This window comes from Ammospiza nelsoni, chromosome 4, assembly GCF_027579445.1.
Source record: "Ammospiza nelsoni isolate bAmmNel1 chromosome 4, bAmmNel1.pri, whole genome shotgun sequence".
Classification (NCBI taxonomy): domain Eukaryota; kingdom Metazoa; phylum Chordata; class Aves; order Passeriformes; family Passerellidae; genus Ammospiza; species Ammospiza nelsoni.
In genome coordinates, this window is record NC_080636.1 from 59,219,048 (window position 1) to 59,238,470 (window position 19,423).

The 19,423-nt window shown below is 37.7% G+C and overlaps 1 protein-coding gene across 5 annotated transcripts in view; it reads left to right on the forward strand.

Annotated features, from left to right (window-relative positions):
- The window catches only part of CCSER1 (coiled-coil serine rich protein 1), a 626,504-nt gene that overhangs the window by 305,099 nt on the left and 301,982 nt on the right, over nucleotides 1-19,423 (forward strand). For all 5 annotated transcript variants that reach the window (XM_059470534.1, XM_059470536.1, XM_059470538.1 and 2 more), the window contains one exon: nucleotides 11,098-11,175. In XM_059470534.1, the coding sequence (XP_059326517.1) occupies nucleotides 11,098-11,175 (78 nt within the window). The remainder of the gene's footprint in view (nucleotides 1-11,097; nucleotides 11,176-19,423) is intronic.

Below are 19,423 nucleotides of genomic sequence, written 5' to 3' on the forward strand. Positions count from 1 at the left end.
TTTGCTTGCATCTATCAAAAAGCTACAGCACGGCTTTATTTTTTTCCCCTGCATTTTAGCTATGACACGCTCTAATTTGAAGAAAACAAGCAAATTAAAAGCGATGTAAAAGTTATTTGTGTTTACTGCTAATACCTTGTTTTTGAGAGCCATTAGTAAAAGTTGTAAATTCTTCTTTTTTAAAAATGTTTATTAATGGAGTTTTGTTTCATTTAAGAGTTTCCAGAGCTGGTACTGAAGTCCATGTCTCTGCTTAGGAGAAGGATTGAAACTGCTTCTGGGCAGCTGTCCATTGCCCTTTAATACCGGAACCATTTAGACTTTATACTACTGAAGAGTAATCAGAACTGAGTGAAATAAATGGAGGCATTAGACTAGAAATGATTGAAACCTGGCAGCAGATTTTTTTTCTGATCATATGTGGGCAGCTTCCAGACCTTTTGCAATATCCTAGTGCTGCAATATGAGTTCCGTATGTTAAAAAAAAATACTGAGAAGCTTTTAAAGGCCATCATCATGTGCTCTGATTGATGCAGGATTTAGGGCAAAAAAGGTCCGTGGCCATTAACTGAAAGTTACAATAAAATAGAAGGGCATGGGGATTGATTTTAGTATTTCCTCAATATTGATTTCCTCTGTTGCAAATGAAGTGTTCCACAAGTATATTTTTGCATCTTCAGTGTATGTGCTTAAAGTTTATGTTTTATCTGTTTCCTGTATTCCAGTGCAAAAAACATTTGTTTCTGTTATCAGGGCAACCTCCTTTTCAAGATTCTTCTTTGTATCCAATATGTGATGCAGCCACAGTAAATTGCCCCAGCTTTAAGAGGCATGACAAAGCAGACGGCTGAAATTTTTTTGTTGCATTTCCCGCTCCTGAAGTGTTGAGAGCAGCAGTAGGATAAGAGCTAGAGTTCTACAGGAATAATTGTGAGCTGGGCTTTTCAGGCCAGCTCTGCTGGTGGACATCATTTAAACCAGGGTAATTCTGCTACCTGTGATCTCTCAGGGGATTGTTTTATTTGCTTTTGGATGTCAGCTTCTTTTGGAGTTCCTGAGGGTTGTAGGAAGAAGATGGGGAACCAGCTTTTGCTTATCAGTGGGATGGCAGCAGTGACAACCACAGGGCCTGTGTGCAGCAGCCAGGAGGTGTTAGCACCTGCCAGCACCTCTGTGGTGCCGAGCAGGGAAAGATCCAACAACTCTGCCAAGGAAAGCTTCTGTTTTTACCACAACTGAGCCTACAGAGATTCCTGTAAGCAGTGGCAGCTGCTGAGAGCTAAAATCACAGTGGTGGAAAGGAAGGGAAAAGGAGCAGATAAAAGAAACTTGCTGGAGCCGTGCAGAGAGGCTGCCATCAGATAAGCCAGAGTGCCAACTGCTCCATGGCATAATGGGAGTATGGATAAACTCCTAGCCTGTAGCACGAGCCTAGGAGTTTGTGAACATCTCTCCTCGTTTCCTTTGTCTCCTGCTGATTTATTTTTGTAGTTTTACCGAAGCTGTTGCAAGGAATACTGATTTCTCACATGGTTTCTGAGCCAGCACCTTAACCTTGCTTTGTAAAACTACAGAACTAGAAAAAAAACCAATAAAATGTATTAATACTGTAGTGGAGATCCCTATAACAATACCTCCAAAGAAAACAGACAGTATTATTATTTTAAAATTGTTTTTCATTTGAATCGCTCTTTATATTTTATTGTAGTTAAATGAATGTGAAAGGTGTGTTCAATTTTTCACCCTGGTTTCCCTATTAATGTTGAAGGATAGGAAGAAATTATGCTCATTTGTATTCCTGGACATAATATAAATGAAAAATTAATATTTTATTGCTAATGGCTTTATAAAATGCTATTCAGATATCTCAGCAAATTTAGTATGTAATTCTATTGCAAAACATAAAAATAAAAAAAGCTCAGCTGAGGGCTCTAAAAATAACAATCATGCAATGCCTAAGTACTAGTACAGCAGCTTTTAACTCCTCTATTCCTTTGCAAATGGTATCAATTTCTTAAACAGTATAGCTTGGCCTCCCAAGACTTCACAGAGCTTGAGGCTGAGAGGTGTCTCAAAATGAAGGTTCTCTGTAGCAAAAACCTACAACTTTTTCACATATTCATTATTTGACCAGCTTTGCTGTGTATGTATCTTTTCAGTAGCAAACTAGTTGTATAGTAGCTACAGAAGGATTCCTTCAGTCAATTTTGTGTATATTTTTGAATCTAACTATAAATAAACACATACATACATATACAGTATTTACTTTAGATATATTGGATGTATTTTAATATACATATTAGTCTCTATACAGACTGAAAGGGATGGATGTTTACCAAAGGAAGGGAGAAAGAGAAGGTGGGAATACTTTCAGGTTCAGAGGGATGGCGCAAAAGGGCTAGTATTGATGATGAGATGGGCACAGGAGTGGGAGAAGTGGGAACAGGTGATGCTGTGCAAGTAAACTAAGAGGTAAGAAAGAGCAGATAGTCTTGAAGACTGTTTTGGGGTTGCTCGGGGATGAGAGGCTGGACATGGACAGGCAATAGGCACTCACAGCCCAGAAAGCCAGAAATATCCTGGGCTCATCCAGAGCAGTGTGGGCAGCAGGGGAGGGAGGGGATTCTGCCCCTCTGCTCTGCTGAGACCCCACCTGCAGGGCTGCACCAGCTCTGGGCTCCCAGCACTGGAAGATCTTTACATCTTAGGATATCTTGTTTAGATCTTGTTTATCTGGAAAGTAGAGAGGTGAACAAGTGGAGCTGGAAGGACTGTGCAGAGTTTACTGCACAGCTGGGGTAGTTTCTGCTGAACCTTCTGACAGGGTGGGAGTTGAAGTTCCTGTTGTGCCTTAACCTCAGTCCTTCCCTTAAGAATGAAAGTTGCTGTGTGAAGGTGAGAACTCAGCATAACACGTTTTTACAAAATCAAGGAAAATTTTTGTTCTGCCTTGACCAACTCCACTGCAGAATCTGTTTGTTCAACTAAAAAGTGGGCTTAGCATTCTAGAAACTGTCTATGGTAATCAGAATTTCTACATTTCATTGTCTTATATATATATGCCACATAAATTCAACTTTCAAAAGTCATTACTATTGAAAACACTGTGAAGCTGATAACATAGCAAAACTCACTAGCTTTTACTTCTATCAACATATTATACAGCAGTGCTGCAGCCATGAAAAACATATTTCAAATTGTAAAATGTCACTTGTTTCTTTTCATGTAGTATGAAGAAAACACCCAGCCTGACTTCCTTGATTTAGTGGCAGATACATACAGACATTTAAACTGTTTCCTTTAAGCTGTTATTGGGTAATTCAAGATAGTTTTGAGAATGAAGCTACTGCATCTAAATAAGTTAAAATACCCTTTCAGGAGTGGTTCCATACTAAAATTGTAAAAACCCTTCTGAGAACTGATGAAGAAGTGAGAATAATTGCAATCACAACATTTAGGAAGTGCAAAATAGCTGGTTAAAACCTCAATGAAATGCATAGCAATTGAAGGCATCTGAATCTTTTTTGGGAATCACAGAAAAATAAAACATAGCCTCAGATTAAAACAGAGTTCTGAAACTCTGGCAAAGTTCTCCATGATGCTTACAAAGTAAAGTAAACTTAGGAAACAACTGGACAATTTAGTGGAAAATTATTAATGAAAGGTTGGTTTCATTGTGTTCAGATTTAAAAAATAAATTGTGTCAATATTATGAAATATTGCCCTCATTTAGATAAAAAGCACTGTAAGTCAGGGAAACTAGTCAGTTAACTGATGAAAATATTGGAGGAGATACCACCTATATATCCCTATGTACTTATGGGCAGTAAAGCATGTGTCGTTTTTGGATGTGTGTTTGATGTATGTTAAAATGTGTGCCTTCAAGAAAGATTTTCAGTAATACCAAGTACAAGTAGATTTTTGTCTTGAAGGAATCATGTCTTTTGTAGACTAAAAAAAGACATTACATTGGCTGTAAGGAGATCACAAACATCTTTCAGTTTCATGGAGAACTTATGAGCATAGGAACTGTTGTGCTGAAACTGGCACCTAAATCCATGTCTGGCTTCAACAGTGGCAGTCTTTGAATACTTCAGAGGAACTTGCAGAACAACCTGGTTTGGAGCATTTTTTTCCCAACTCATCAAGACAGTTGCTTCCCTATATCCAGCAGCAAATAAATACATATTCTGTTTATACTTTTATCCTCTTTAATGTAATGGTAGGTGCATTTATTGTTTGTATTGATATCTGGTCCTTTTAAATTCCAACTTTTATCTTGATCCCAGGTAATGATGCATAACATGCCTGTGTATGTAAGGGAGGGAGAGGAGTCAATTCTCTTCTTGGATTTGACCCTTCTCAGTTTGATTAATTGATTAGTTCTGTTCTAAATGTTTTATCTGGAAGTGCAGGAAAACAGTGGATCTCTATGCAGGGAAGATGTCGAAGTTTGAGAGATCCCAGAGGTTCTCTGCTGATGGCCTCTTCTTTGAGTGGAGGCTGACCAGATGTTTTCTTTCACATTCAGATTATGGCTGTGGTGTGGAGTATCAGGTAGTTACTGTGAGTGCTGTGATGCAAGCTTTGGAGAAAGAGTGTCTTTGTGACTAGAGTTAAAAAAACCCCACACTGAACCTACTGTGAGAGACAACCATCTTTTTTTCTACAAAGCTGAAAGCAGTTTGAGAAAAAAAAAAAGAAGTGTACATTTGAAAGAGCTCTTGCAAGGAAAGAAAAGCAATTGAAATAGACAGCCTGCAGATTAAAATCCCTGGAGAGCACTTGGTTCTCTCAATTGCCTGCTGAAAGAGCAGAAAAAGCTGATTTTATATGATATTATTAGGGAGGAATATACAATAACAAAATGTCAAGGCTGGATAGTATAGTCAATGAAGTATGAAAGAAACAATAGAAACTGAAGAGGGAGTAGAGTTTTGCTTAAGGAAATCGGTTCTCCACTGTGTTGTCAACAAAGCATTTGCATCTGTGAAAGCAACCCCCTGGTTTTCATTAGGATAAAAATATGAGTGGAGTTGCATTTAATATCATGTGTCATGGTAGCAGTCCCCACTGAGAGAATGACAGCCACTGATGATCCCACGGGTCTTCTCTCAAAGAGATGTTAACCCCAAAGTCATTGTCCAAATTAGTTTTGAAATTAGATTCTGCTTGCAGTAGAAGTGAAGGGGATTTTTAGAGATTAACTTGCAGTGAATTTGCTGTTGGGAAGGTAAAAATGGTTTTCTCCTACATATTAATGGACCTTCATGTAACCTCTCTGTAGCAGGAAGGTGTCTGACAAGGAAACTTGTGTCTCTGTTTATTACGAGTTTTGTGGAGGAAAGCAGGGAGAAAAGGCAGACTGGGAGGATGAGCAAGATAAAATCTAGGTGAAAATAAAAAGCAGAAAGGAAGATATATTTGGTGTTAAATAAATGCATTAGTTATTTGATAACATATATGTCAGTGTCTATTGTAAGAAATGTGATATTCCTGTGCTTAGAAAAACAGACTTTTTCCCTACTTTGTACTGAACTGTAAACCAGCAACCTCCCATTCTCAATAGTTCAGCTTTCTACTTTGTTTACAAATTTCAAAACCTTTATCAAGGTGTTGTCTTGTCCTAGCTACTAACTTATTTCTATGCTAAAGAATTTCATATTGCCATTTTAGAAACTGAAAACCAGATAATAATAGTAATTTGTGCTTTGTGCTTTTGTGTTCTTACACTTTTGCGATTAATGTAAAGAAGAGAGATGGGTAACTTAGTAAATTTAAGTATTTGAGTAAATTAAGTTTATATTAAAACAGTGTGTAAATATAGTCTGAGTCTAAACTATTTCAAACACAGTAGCCCTTCAAGAAACTGTGTATGCTTTATGTTACTTGCTGGTTATGGGCTTTAGAATTGATTTGGCCTAATTAAAAGGTTGAAAGAACTTCTTTTCAGCTATTTTTCCAGGTAGAAATAAATAACAGTCAACAGAATATTCTTCATACTAACCTTACCTTGGTGGAAGAAAAATGTGCCAAGTGTTAAATTTAAGAGACTTCCTGAAAACTAAGACTCTTCTGAAAAAAAATCCAGTTCTGGATGCACAAATACTGCTAAGTGACAGATCAGTATCTTATCTTTTATGAGGTGGAATTTCCCAGCTTCCCCAGGTGATTGGCTTTGCTTAGATTGAGAGAGGAATCAGAACTAATCTGTGTGCCTGTATACTAATTGCTGATTGAGAATCAGTAGGTAATTGAACCACTGAAACCTTCCCCGGCCGTCTGCGCCTCATGGAGCATAAAAAGAGGCAGCAAGACACAGTAGCAGCTGTAATTTACGCTTCACCCCTGCAATGGGAGCTACAATAACTCGGGTCAGATGCAAGACCCTCGCAGCCTTCCTAGCTATGGGAGCAGCAAGCTCCAGGCAAATACTGGAAAATAATACTTAAATGTCTCAGCTGTTAATTGCATGCATTAGTAATTAGTAAGATATTTAGCTGTATTTTCTAAGGAAGGAGATGTGACATGGATTTATAAATAACCACCTGAATTGTATCCATAGATATTACAAAACACATTTTAAGGAGTCTCTCACTCTGTTCTTAGTGAGAGTGATGGGAGATGTTGGGGGACACTACTCAAACCTGATAGAGGGTGGGAGGTGAAAGCTTTTATTGTGTGTCTACTATTTTCTTTAATCTAAACCAATTTTCATTTTTCTGGCCTCAGTTGTTTATAGAAGATTTATTTGCTGGAAGTATATGTATGAGCAAAACCTCTTCATGACATGAAATAATACAGAAATTACAGAAACCAGAGCACTCCAAAAGTGTGTAGGAGAGCATTGTACACCATGCATGAATAACTGGATGATTCCGTCTTTGTTTATAACCTCCCTTCATAGCTTTGAGCAAATCACTTTCCCTTCTTTTTCACTTCCATGGATACAATGGGGTAATGATATTTAAGTACAATATTTCATAAAAATACTGTGCAGACCCATTAATAAATCCATTTGCAGGTCTTTGATTACCCTCAGTATATCAAAATGTCACCACTGAGCTTGCTGACTGCACTTATTTAATTTCCTAGTTCTACTCAACTTCTAGATTATAAAATGATATTTTCTGACATAACTTATGATACAACTAAAACTATCACTCTGAAAGTCACTTCAGCACTCATCCACTACCCCTTAGACAAAGCTATAAAGTACACAGATTGTCTTTTCTTCAGTTATTATAAAGATTTATTGGCTCTCTACCTCTAATATCCACTGAAGGTTTTCTCTGTCAGTATTAACTCCTTAGATCAATAAATTGTGATACTGGTCTCCTGAGGAGTCAGTGTCTGCCAGCTACCATTGCAGTGTTTACCTCTGTTGAAAAGCAGTTGTAGCAAATTAAATTGCCTTCTGTTGGTGGATGGTCCTTATTTTATGGCACAATTAATGAAGGCTGACAGATAGGCCACTTCCTAAAGAACGTCAGATTAAAGGCAAGGTTTGTAGCAAGAAAAACCTGAATTTATGCAGTGAATCTGCTTTCATTTATAGGAGAGTTGCTTAAGACTGGAAGATGACTCTTCAAAAGGAAGAGTCCTTTTCAAAGGAGTGTGTTTTTAACACTGTGCACATACCTTATCTTTTGTGTTGCTGGAGAACTGCTGACTACATTCTCTAATCTGCTGTTAGACAGTTTTCATAGTTATGTAGGTTTGTGAAATGTTCTGCTTTGAGGAAGACGTAGAGACAAGTGGAATAAAACAAAACCAAGCCTGTAACTACTTTAAAACAGCTCTAGAAACAACTGCTCTCACTTGCATCTAGCTCAAATGATGAGAATTGGTCCTCAAACAGGATCCTGACCTTGGATCTCCAAAATGGATGTAGCAATGGGAAAAGTTTGTTCTCTGGGACTTGTTTTCTTCCTTTGTCTCATTATCAGGAAACTTCCTGATCACAGTCTTAACATTGCCCTCCAAGGATAAATGATTAGCATGGCCTGTCAGTACCAAGGTACCTTTTCAACTGCACAATAACAATGATGTATATTTAGACCGATTCTAGAAATTAGAATAAAACTTAGTGTTGGTCTTTGCAATCATGGAAGATTTATTGGCAAAATTCTAATAATGTAATTTTTCTGGATATTAGCAGCTTGTTCCAAACAAACAAAAAAAAGGCCTGAAAGCACTGATAGAAATGCTCACACAGCTTGGTTTTGGTTGGTTTTTTTTTTTTTTTTTTTTTTTTTTTTTTTTTTTTTTTTGCATGGGCAGGATGGTGTTTTTCCAAACTGTTGTTCTGAGAAATACTTGAATTGCTTGGTATTCAGATATTTTGGAAATGTAGTTTAGGTGATTAAAGCTGTGCAAATTTTCTGCCCTCTGGTAAACTGAGAGGTTTCCAGTGACACATGGAAAAGGCTCAGTCAACAAAACCCAGCTGTGCATTTTATGCATAAAAAACACATATTAAAATGATAGTTGCACAGCAGAGTGCTGCAAAATCAGATGTCCTAATTTTTGCCTAATATTTTGAATTAAGATACAAATTATGTTTATTTAGCATTTGCAATGAGTTACAACATGTAATTATAGCCTCATGGTCTAGCATCTTCTGGTTAATTTATAACCAAAACCTATCAAGTTTATTCTGGTCTTGAAGTGAGTGGCTGCTTTTATGAGAACACAATTGGTTTAGACAACATCAAATAAAAAGTCCCCATTGAGTAAATTCCTCACAGTGATTTTTTTTAAAATATGTATGGGGAGCTTTAGACTGCAAAGTGTGATTATATAAACACACCACAGAGAGCAAATTTAAGTGGGGAGTGTGGTGTTGTTTGAAATTCTTAATATATTGCTTCAGGAAGGCAAGCTATCAACATCTTTCATAGCAGTTTGTAAGGGTTTGAGGTTTTTAATAGCTTGAGAAACAACCCTTTTGGTGCTGTCTCATTCCGTCCTCCACTATAATAAACTGTGTTAGCGCCACTGGGTTTAATTAATTTACACAGGCACAGATAGTGCTCTGCTTTCCTCAGAGAGGAAAATTACTGAAGGTGTTGGAGGGGCCATGAAGAGTATGTATATGTGGACAGCTCTAGGCTCTCCTGCCAGTGCTCCTGTGTGGCAAGACTCCAATTAATTTCAGTCCAGAGGCCGTGTAGTCGTGGTGCCCCTCCTAACACACCCAACAGCCCTTTTGGTTCAGGCGTGGAACCACATCACTGTGACATCCGACCTGGGCTGGATCCTGCCCACTCATCATGGAAGAGCAATGTTTTGCTGAGGCCATCCTCTGGATGTGCCTGAGGTGTTTTGTGACAGCACCAGCGTCATCCTCAGGGCTGTTAAACCTTCCTTGGATTCCAGCTATCCCAGGACAATGTGTAGCTCACACTTTGCAGATTTTCCAAGTGATGCTGTTTCAGTGCTTAAAGATGGGTCTGTCCTCCTGCACACTTCTGATTGCACATTAGGGCACTTGATTTGGTTTGGAAATCAGATGCTTGATTTTTTTTTTTTTTTTCCCTATTCTACGTAAATTAAAAGTTGAATTGTCTTCTGCTGAGCTGCTGGCATTTGAGGCAGAGAACATTCCCACAGAAGTGTCCAGTTTTGTCTGCACTTTTTGTTTAATGTAGAACGGCTAAGTTTCACTTCATTTTGTAAATATTACTGGCCAGTTTTCTTGATGATCAGGTGCAGGAGTCAGAGTTAAAATTTGTAGTGTTTCTGAATACAAAGAATACTACAGAGATACTGGCTTTCTGACATGATGCAATCTCTATTTCTCAACATCATCTCTGTGTTCCCTGGGTTATAAATTACCTACATCTTTCTTAGGATATAGTTATCATGACCCCCTTCTTTCTCATTTACTTGCATCCCTATTATTTAGCAAGTAACTGTTGTCTTTTCTTTCAGCTATGGTGTAACTGATAGGTATCTAATTGAACTCACATTTTCTCAGTGGGTGCTAACTTTGAAGTCTCTGTTTTGGATTTGACACAGGGATTTTGTACCCCAAATGTTGTCTTTTTTCATTCCTGACCAGTTGGCTGAGTAAAATGCAGTGTCTCTCCATAAGCATCTTCTGATGAATGAACTGTTAGAAATTTCTGGGTGGAGCAGTGTTCTTCAGTTGCAGAATCTGGGTTTATCAAAGGACTTAGAGTAGATTCATAGCGATGCAGAACCAGGTATCAGATTAGTCAAGTGCACAAGTTGAATTTATGAGATCATTCTGCATTGTAGTGGTACATTGTGAAAAGGAATGCACACCTAGGCCAGGCAAACTTGTTGATTTTTTAAAAATTTTCTTAATTTCTGTTTTGTTAGTGGTCATGGTGGATTATTCTAGTTTTCTCCAAAACAACTGTGATGTTGTTTATTTATATTTTTATGTTCTTCTACCATTCTATATTGTTAAGTGTCACACACTTGGTTTAACATCTGTCACATCTGTAAAAATCATGACCTTGCTAAGCAGCAAGTTACTGAAATATGATTTGAAGAGAGCAGGGTTCTAGGTCAGTCTTTCAGACATTTTGACTTGACATATCCATCAAAGTATACTGAATTGTTTTCATTTATAACTTTGGTCTTCACTGTTTCTTTTCTTGTATTAGTGCTTGTTTGTAAAGTATATCGACTCATGTGAACAGGATCTTTTTTTAAACATTAAACATAATATTTTCCTGTGATGGATTGCTTTCCTGTTAATATTTCCCTCTAAATATACTGTTGAGCCATCCCAAAAATAATTTAAAATTTTATATCATAGTTTATTTTGAGATGAATAAGTTTTTCTATATTAACAAATATGAACAGCATGTTTGTGTACTTGTGCATGTGTTTCAGTCTTTGAATGGGGATTAAATTCAAAATAAAATGCAAGTACTTACCCATTAGTGAAATACTTGAACTAATTACAAGCAAATAAAGTACAGGTTGCAGTTGTCAGTCTAATTCTTTTTTATTTCCAGTGCTGTTTTCAAGCTCTTTCATCCCCCTTCCTCCAAAATGTAACAAAGTTGTCCATAGAAGTTGTTTGGAAATGCAAACTCCTGTGTGCCTTTCTTTCAGAGTACGGACATGAGCCCAGCTGGCAGCACAGCCTCCCTCCCTGTCAGCCCCCTTCCTGAGGAGCCCTTGTTTTTCAAGGTACAGTTAATTCATTTCATCGTAAATGTTGTCTATTAATCTTGGCTTATCATGTTATCTGATGTACTGTGAAGTGCTTATTGTTGCTTCTTCCTTTCCTTCAAATTACTGAGATGCCAGCAGATGTTCTGTGTATATACCATGCAATTTTCGAGAAACACCTAGAATACAAGGTGGGTTTTGAATAGTTTTCCAGCAGACTATAGCTGTGAACTGTTATTTTAAGGGCTGTGTTTTTATTCATCATCTCATTTGAGTCTGTGCCTTCCTGTATAAGTGTGTGTCATCAACAGACTTCTCTTTATTTTGTATTTCAAGTATATATTTGAACAAAACAATGATTAGTTTCTCCAAGGATACAGGAGACATTAAAGGTCTGTCAAACAACAGTTCTGGCAGAAGTCCAGTGTAAGCCACAGGCCTGGCATTTTAGTTAATAATAAATGTTGGGACAATGTCCACAACTTCGTGAGGTTTAACCTGTGAGGAGTGAGTTGCCATATGTCACATTTTCAGCTGACGCCATGGTATCCATGCCTGGGACACAGAATAGCCTTAGGCAGATCCTCTTGGAAGAGATCTCCTGAGGCCACCAAGGTACTCAGAGCAGTGCTGCATCACCTAGCAAAGAGGTCACCTTTCCAGTTGTCCCTTTAGATAATGAAGAGGGAACGTGTGTTTTCAGCACCATTCACTCAACTGGGTGTCGTAAAATGGACTGTTACACTCAGAGGAGTATCCCTTTTAAAATTTGCCCTCTCTCAAGTAAGTTTCCACATTTTGTGTGCCTACAATCAGTTGACTGGGTTGAGTTTTAGTCAGTTTGTGATGATGCTAAGTTAAAGGTGGGTAACTGGAATTAATCAAGTTTGATGATGTAAAGTTTGTGTCTCTCCTGTGTGTTCTTCCAGCACAGAAAATAACAGTGTCTTTCTGACCTGGCCAAGCCCAGAAAAGAAGCTCCTTTTTTCCCCCCATATTTTCAGTGTCTGTGCAGCAGTTGTACAACCAGCCAGCTGATTCTTGCGAGTAGAAGGGTTGAGGATTTTGCTTGCTCCGTTATTTCATCAGTGGAAGTACAGATGGAATATCAGTGCTCAGCTATTCACTAATTCTTATTCCTCTTTTGGGATTTTATTCTTTTAAGACCCATTTCTCAGTCAGATTTGGCTGAAATTGAGCAATGTTTTGCCCAGATACCAGGGTTCACATCTTTATTTCTTTGGAACACTACTTTAAATGCACATTGAAGTCTCCTCAACATTCTAAGTCAGATTCAGTAGTTGAGTCTCCCTGTGCCTGGAAAACCACTAAGATATTACACTTAGAAAGAAATGGGCTGGTCAGCTCAGATAAAGGTGTAAGAGGTAAGAAAATCTAACTTCTTAATTTTCATGCTGAGGTAATCAAACATTGCTCTGTTTGCATTGGGGCACTGACAAGTACACTGTGGTGCCTTTATTTTTTAAGGAAATGGTGTACCTATAACCCAAAATGGGTTGTAAGTTACTTATTTGAAGTGGAATAGTTGCTCTTATAAAAAAATAAAGATGTTTTTCATATTAAAAGTGTAGTAGAAATGGTAAAAGAAACTGAAAAATAGGGCAAAGAGCACTACTTAATCTTTCATTTTCAGTCACTTTTCAAACCAGGAAACATTTTCCTTTGCAATTCAAGTAAAATGAATGGGGTTCAGACCAGGAAAAAGTTAAGTGCATTTCACAGCATTTAGTAGAAATAAAAATAATATAAAATGTAACAGTTTGTTATTTCTCCTTGGCTCGTTCCAAGAGAGAGCACTGTTGTTCCAGCTGTAATGTCAATGAATGGTTTTACAAGCCATAACCTTCTCTGAATACTGTCAGTCAGTAATACTGGCTTTTGATGACGGGATGGTGCATTTCCCTTGGCAACATGATAATAACCTTTCCCACATCCTTGCTGTAGAGAAGGAGATTGAAAAGGAAATTCCATTCTGTGGTTCGGAAAGCACAGGTGTAACAAAGCAGGGCCCTATCAAGTGCCTCTCTTTGGGACAGTTGAAGATCTCTGAGCTAATGAGCTTTTATATTAGACTGTGAAATGAAACCAAGCCTGGGTTCTCAGTCATACCTGGTTTTATACCAAGAAAGAGAGCTGTCCTTCTTTGTATTTTAATGATTTGCCTTCAAAAGAAACTCTGCATTTCCCCATAAGGAAAGAATGCAAATCCTGTCGCCATACTCTTCTTGTATAGCAAATTTCACCAAAGAAGATGCCTGTCATTTTTAGTCCCACGGGATAAGTGCTGGAAAAATATGGAGAACCTAAGCTTGTACAAAACCATTTTAAGATTTTGAATTTAATCTAATGAAAGTTAGAAGTCAGGTTTCCCAGGAAGTACTTGTAAGTTGCATCTCAGCTCTGCTAACACCAACCTCAGCTACTGTTCTCCCAATATGTTGCACATGCTGTGACTTGTAGCAGAAAGGTCCAAATTATATAAGACCCTGCTCAGGAGTGTTTGGAGCAAGATGTTTTCCGGTGCAGCAAGGAATAGTCCACCTGAGTCCATCAAATACCATTACTTTAACTGAGGCATTGTGCTTTACTTACATCAAGACAGTACCTTTAAAAGTGACCACTGATACCCAGCAAAAGCAGTAGAAAACAGTTGGGTAAGAAATAAAGGTAGCCAACTCCAGAACTGTTGAATCCTAACAGCAACCAGGAGAAAATTACCAGATAAACATATAGTTAATGCCATTCAGCAACCATTCTTCCACAACTGTTGTAAGTAGTAGATTTGGTTTTCTTTGAGGAAAGGGGCAACTTTGCACAGCAGCCGGTACAGCCAATTTTCTGTGCAGCTTTGGGTTCCTTCTCCCTGTGGAGTTAGCAACACACAGATGTTCAGAGCAGTCTTCCTTAGCTGTGCTCTTCAAAATCGTAGCAAAAATTCTGTTCGGCCCTGTACGCAGACATTTTGGCAAAATGTTTCTACAACCATTTTTGATAAAGCCATCATAGGCATTTCTTTTTAATGAGGGTTTTTTTCAGCTTTCAATCCTCTGCTGTTTTCCATGTGTTTAGAAATGGAAGATCTTTTCCTATATTGTAGAAAAAGTTTATTTCTCCGCTCAGAAAAGAACATCTTGTTGGTGGTTTTGCACTTAAACTTTGAAATAGGTAGGTTCTTCTTTTTTTGAGAAGATTTTTCTTCTCTCCTTTTATAATATTTCTTTAAGAATTAGGTCTTTGTCTTGTGGGAAAAAGTTATGTCGCAATTGAAATATTCAAGAACTAAGAATTTGGAATATAATGGAGTAGAATAGTATTTGTCATGCAACCTTAAGTGTTACTCTCTGTTGTAATAGCAAAACTGTAGCTGTCTCAAATGTGAGTGACTTTTAATTATGAGTACTTACATCTGCTCTCATTAGCTGGAATTAAAAATAATCCTGCCTTTCATTTAGAAGATAAGTGAAGAAGTGGGTATTTCTAAAAGGTCAACTTAGCAAGTAATGTCTCATCCATTTTTTAGAACCTGTTCTTTTCTCCTACTCATTATCCTGTGCTTCATTATAATAGTATTTTATTATTTTTAAATTATTTTAAAATATAGTGACAATCTTTTAAGATGAGATCTATGACAGCCATTTGGTGCTTCAAATATCTAATATTAGCTAATTATACATTATCTGTTGTAATGAGCATCAGTCTCACTGGTTATTAGTCACAGCCAAGTTTTAAATAATAACCATAATAGTAATTTATTGTAGAGATGTTTAATTGTGTCTCAATTCTGATTAATCTCAACCATGCTTTACTAATTGGCATTAAATGAAAGAAAAAAATTCCTCCATTATTTCCTTTCTCCTTTGAGGGAGCTGAGAATTTCCTTCAGTATTTATTATCCTACTGTGTTCTGATTTCTGTAATTAATACCCTTGATGCAAATTCCTTCAGTAAGAAAACAGAAGTGCCAGGTCAAGTAGCAAAAGCTGACAGTCCTCAGTAGTGTTGCCACTGCTGTAGGTCTGGTAAAGTGTAATCTGTACTAAATTATGTCTATACTTGGAGGTTTACTATTCATCCTGCAGCTTTACAGGCTCTGGAAATGCAAATCAGTGCAGTTCATTAATGGGCATGAGCTCTGGCAGCTCCTGACATTTGTGCCTAGAATTAGCAAGAGATAAATTATCCATTTGGTCTGTAATCACAGTTTAATTTTGCAGCAGATATTTGGAATAATCAATATGAAAGGCACAGTGATGACTGCTGTTTAGCCCAGGGAATTGATCTTTCAGAGTGGAGCTTTGTATTTCTAGGTGTAGGATGAGATCTTTTCTTAACTTACTCAGCAGTGATGACAGCAAGCTGGGCCTGTACTTCCTAAAGCTTCCTATGCTAGTTGACACAACCAGCTTATTTACCCATTCTACCTTAAATGCACTATTTTGAATATTTTAAGTATTTGCTGACATTAAGTATTTCTTCTTAAATGAAGATTTTAATGTGTTGCTTTGTGTTCAAAACAGGCTCTGAAATAATCACGCAGACCTTGTGACCCCATGGCAGATGGAGCAGGCTAGGGTTCAGTGATGCTCTCCACTGGGCTGGAGGCCTCAGTAGCTCTCATCCCTCTCTTTCCACCTTCCAGCTGAATTTCTGCTTCTGCTAAAAAGCATCTGAAGCCTCTGTGGTTTTGGTTTTTTGATTGTTTTGGACATGTTTTTGATATTTTAGCAAAGTGAGTAGAGTTGTAGAAGTATGACTCACACAACCCCACCTTTGCTCTTCTGCTGCCTCAGTCTCCATCCTATTTTAGACGGGTCTGTCACCATTCTTCAGTGGTTTAATTGATTCCTCCCACTCTTAATTGTTCTCTCCCATGTCAGTATTTCCTTTCTTTATGACTCCTGTGCTGGTATAGCACAGACTTTTAAAAGCCACATCATCACAGCAGCTTTCTGCCTTTGGTGCAAGCCTTTCATTTTGTCATTTCTCAAAAAGATTTATACATCTGATTTGTTTCACAGTCTTTATCATCATAGGATATGAGATCTTGAACAGCACTGAATTTGTTTTGAGGGGAGGAGTGTGAAGTAGGTATTATGGGCCCTGTTACAAGAAGCTTCTGTGCATTTATTCCCTGTCTTTTCCTTTTTCTCAGTAACTCTGTGCACATTTTTCTTAAGAAAAAGAGCTCTGCCAGCAAGTCTGTCTGAATAGAATCACATCACCTGTTTATGAATAAATTAAACATTTTTTTATTGTGGGGAGTGTAGGTACATTGGTAGTTTCCTAGTATCCCTGATATATTTACTAAATACTAACATATTTACTAATGACTAAAAGGATCAACAGTGAGACTGGGAACTACACATGTATTGTTTGATTTCTTTCTTCTTCTATGCCTTGATCATAGTTCCCTTTCTTTCCAAATTTTATGTGCATGTATTTTTAGTGTATTCTCCTTGGTTTTATTGAAGCTTTCCTCACAGGTTCACCACTAGTTCAAAATTAAAATTCCTGTCTTAGGCAAAACTGATGCTTTAAATGCTGTAAATTCAGTTATTTACTCAATCAGCCACATATAGGACAATTATTAATGTATGTCCTATTAAAATCTTCAAAAGCAACCAGAAACCCAAATGATGCTTCAACAAAGGCATGCAGAAGGATCATAATTACTTTTTTTTCAGTTAATAGGGTTTTCAGCAAAACTTAACATTTTATATAATCAGCACTGCAAGAGTAAATATTAGGTTCATTCAGGTTCCTTCCCTCAGGCAGGCACAGGCTCACACAATGAATTCTGATGCATACCTACAAAGTAAGCTTTTCCTGCTGAGAACTCTATATCCAAGATTTAAAAGTCATAAAACTTGTAACATTATGGGTTGCTGACAAGATTTTATCACTAAGACTATGAAAAAAGATTTTCTTGAAACTCCATGGGAGGATTCTGATACACCCAGCAAGAGCACTTAAAGTGCTAATCTAATCATCTCATACAGACAGTAAATCCTCCTAATTTCCCTTGTCATGGGACTGACTGATAGGCATAAGGAAATCTGGGGGAGTGTTGAGGAATCCATGGAGTGCAGGCAGCTCGGGGTGGAGCTGCAGGTTCAGCTCTGCAGGACAGGAGCCTGAGCCCCAGGCAGGAGGCACAACAAAGGTCCCAGGTGCCCGTGGTGACTGACACTCAGGAGCTGATGATTCCAGACTTGCCTGCACTCACTTGGACTGTGCGGGTGTAAAAGCCGAGGAGTTTTTATTTGGGGCTGCACCTTGGAGGCGCCAGCAGAGCTGTGATTTGTTCTTTTGTTACTGCACCATGATTAAATGGTATTAAGGATCATTGGAAGTCTGAGACTGCTCTGGGAAACCTGGTGTGACTCTGTGAGTGTGGAGGGTGTAGCTGGAAAAGGTTGTAAGTCCCAGCTCAGGGGCTGGCAGAGGAGCTCCTGGATGGTCAGACAGGGAAGTTTCCTTATCAGGCATTTGTAAAATATGGTGCATGGGTTTTTTGTTTGTTTGGGGTTTTTTTTTTTGTGGATTGTTTTGTGGTTGTTTTGATTTTTTTTTAGTAAGCAGACTCATTGTAAAGAGTTCAGAATAAAATTTCATCTAAATCAATGGCACAGTGCCCACTGACTATAGTGACATGTGCCATCAGGCCATGGATGGCATGGATTGTTTCAGAGGCATCAATTACTTTAGAAGTGAAAATGTTCATCTGTGTTGACCATTTTAACCCCATCAATTATTTTGAAGGTGAAAATGTAAATCCATTTTGACCATTCCAACCCAAGAGTAATTTCTGCAGTTGTTGGAAATGAGATAAAATCCAAGTGCTTTCATCAATTATGTTCAATATAGTGAAAATGTAGAACTGTTTGCAATGCAGGAGTTTATTTAATAATAATTATTCATTTCCAGCATGTGTTACAGCAATGAATGTTTTCTTCCTCGGATAAATTAAACAAACTGGGGACTTAAAAATGGGTTTTGTACATCTCGGATGTGTATTCTCACTGTAGCAGGTCCTCTCTCTCCCTTTCTGGCCAAGGACTGCTGTTTTTTCATTCAGAAAGCCTTTGAAAATCATAGGTGTGGAAACTTGACATGTTTTTGACAAGAAGTTTTGACTTAGTGAAATTAATGATGTTAAAAGGAAAACATCTGATCCTTGATTCTTCTATTATAACATGTATAAACAGCTTTCCCAGGACTGAGTAATGTTAATGACCCAGCCATGTGTTTTCAAACATAATCCATTACAGTAAGAAATTGAGGGTTGGCATTTTGAAGTCCTTATCAAGTTAAATGTCTCAAAAGTATGACACTAAAAATAACTGACGGACTTTCAAAATGTTCACTGAGAGTTTAAAGAGGCAGGCATTTTTGTGAGCAATTTAGACAGCCATTAACTGAAATTAAGGACAAGATGTAATTGCTAACACATAGACACCTTGTGCCACTTCTGAAAGCTCTATCCTGCCTTTCCTCTGGCTAACTTTCTAGCAGAGCCAATTATTGACAGGTGATGAAAGCTGTTGTGCTGTAGTTTGATTTTTGTTGTCTCCCTGTTTTCTTTTCCATTTAACTTTGTGACTTGGTCATGCTCTGTCCCTTGGTAAGTTATTAACTCCTTTGTGAGCCACTTGTTTATAATGAGCTGTTTAGTTTTACTGAGGAATGTGGCTGGTCTGGGAGACTTTGATGGCCTAATGAATGGTGACTTAAATTGTTAGGTAGGGTCTTCAGAAGTGCTGTTACTGTTTCCACCAAACTTTGCATTGTTGTATAACATTAAAGCTAATTCTGTGAGAAAAAAAAATATTTTCTCCTGTATTTAAAGATTATAATATCGTTTTGATAGTACTGGGGTAAATTTCTTGGTTTTGAAAGGATTAGTATACTCTGATTTTAAACCATAGCATGTCCATTCAGTTTATTCTCTGCCCTTCTCCTTGCTCCTGGTAGAGTTCAATACTTTGATTATTGGTTATTGGTAGTGAAATATATTTGTGTGCCTAAAGTAAGTTTTTAGTGCCTTACCATTTTTTTAAGAACCATGAAGATTCTTCCACTTTTTTGACACACTTTTTTAAAAAAAGAGGACAGTTAAAAGGCTATCTTTTTTGATGGAAATTTTCTCAAATGTGGCTGTATGAACTGGCTCTTAACAGTAGTCCAGAAAAGTTGTGTCTCTTCATGTGTATGGAATAAGAAATCTATTTATTCAGGCTTCTTC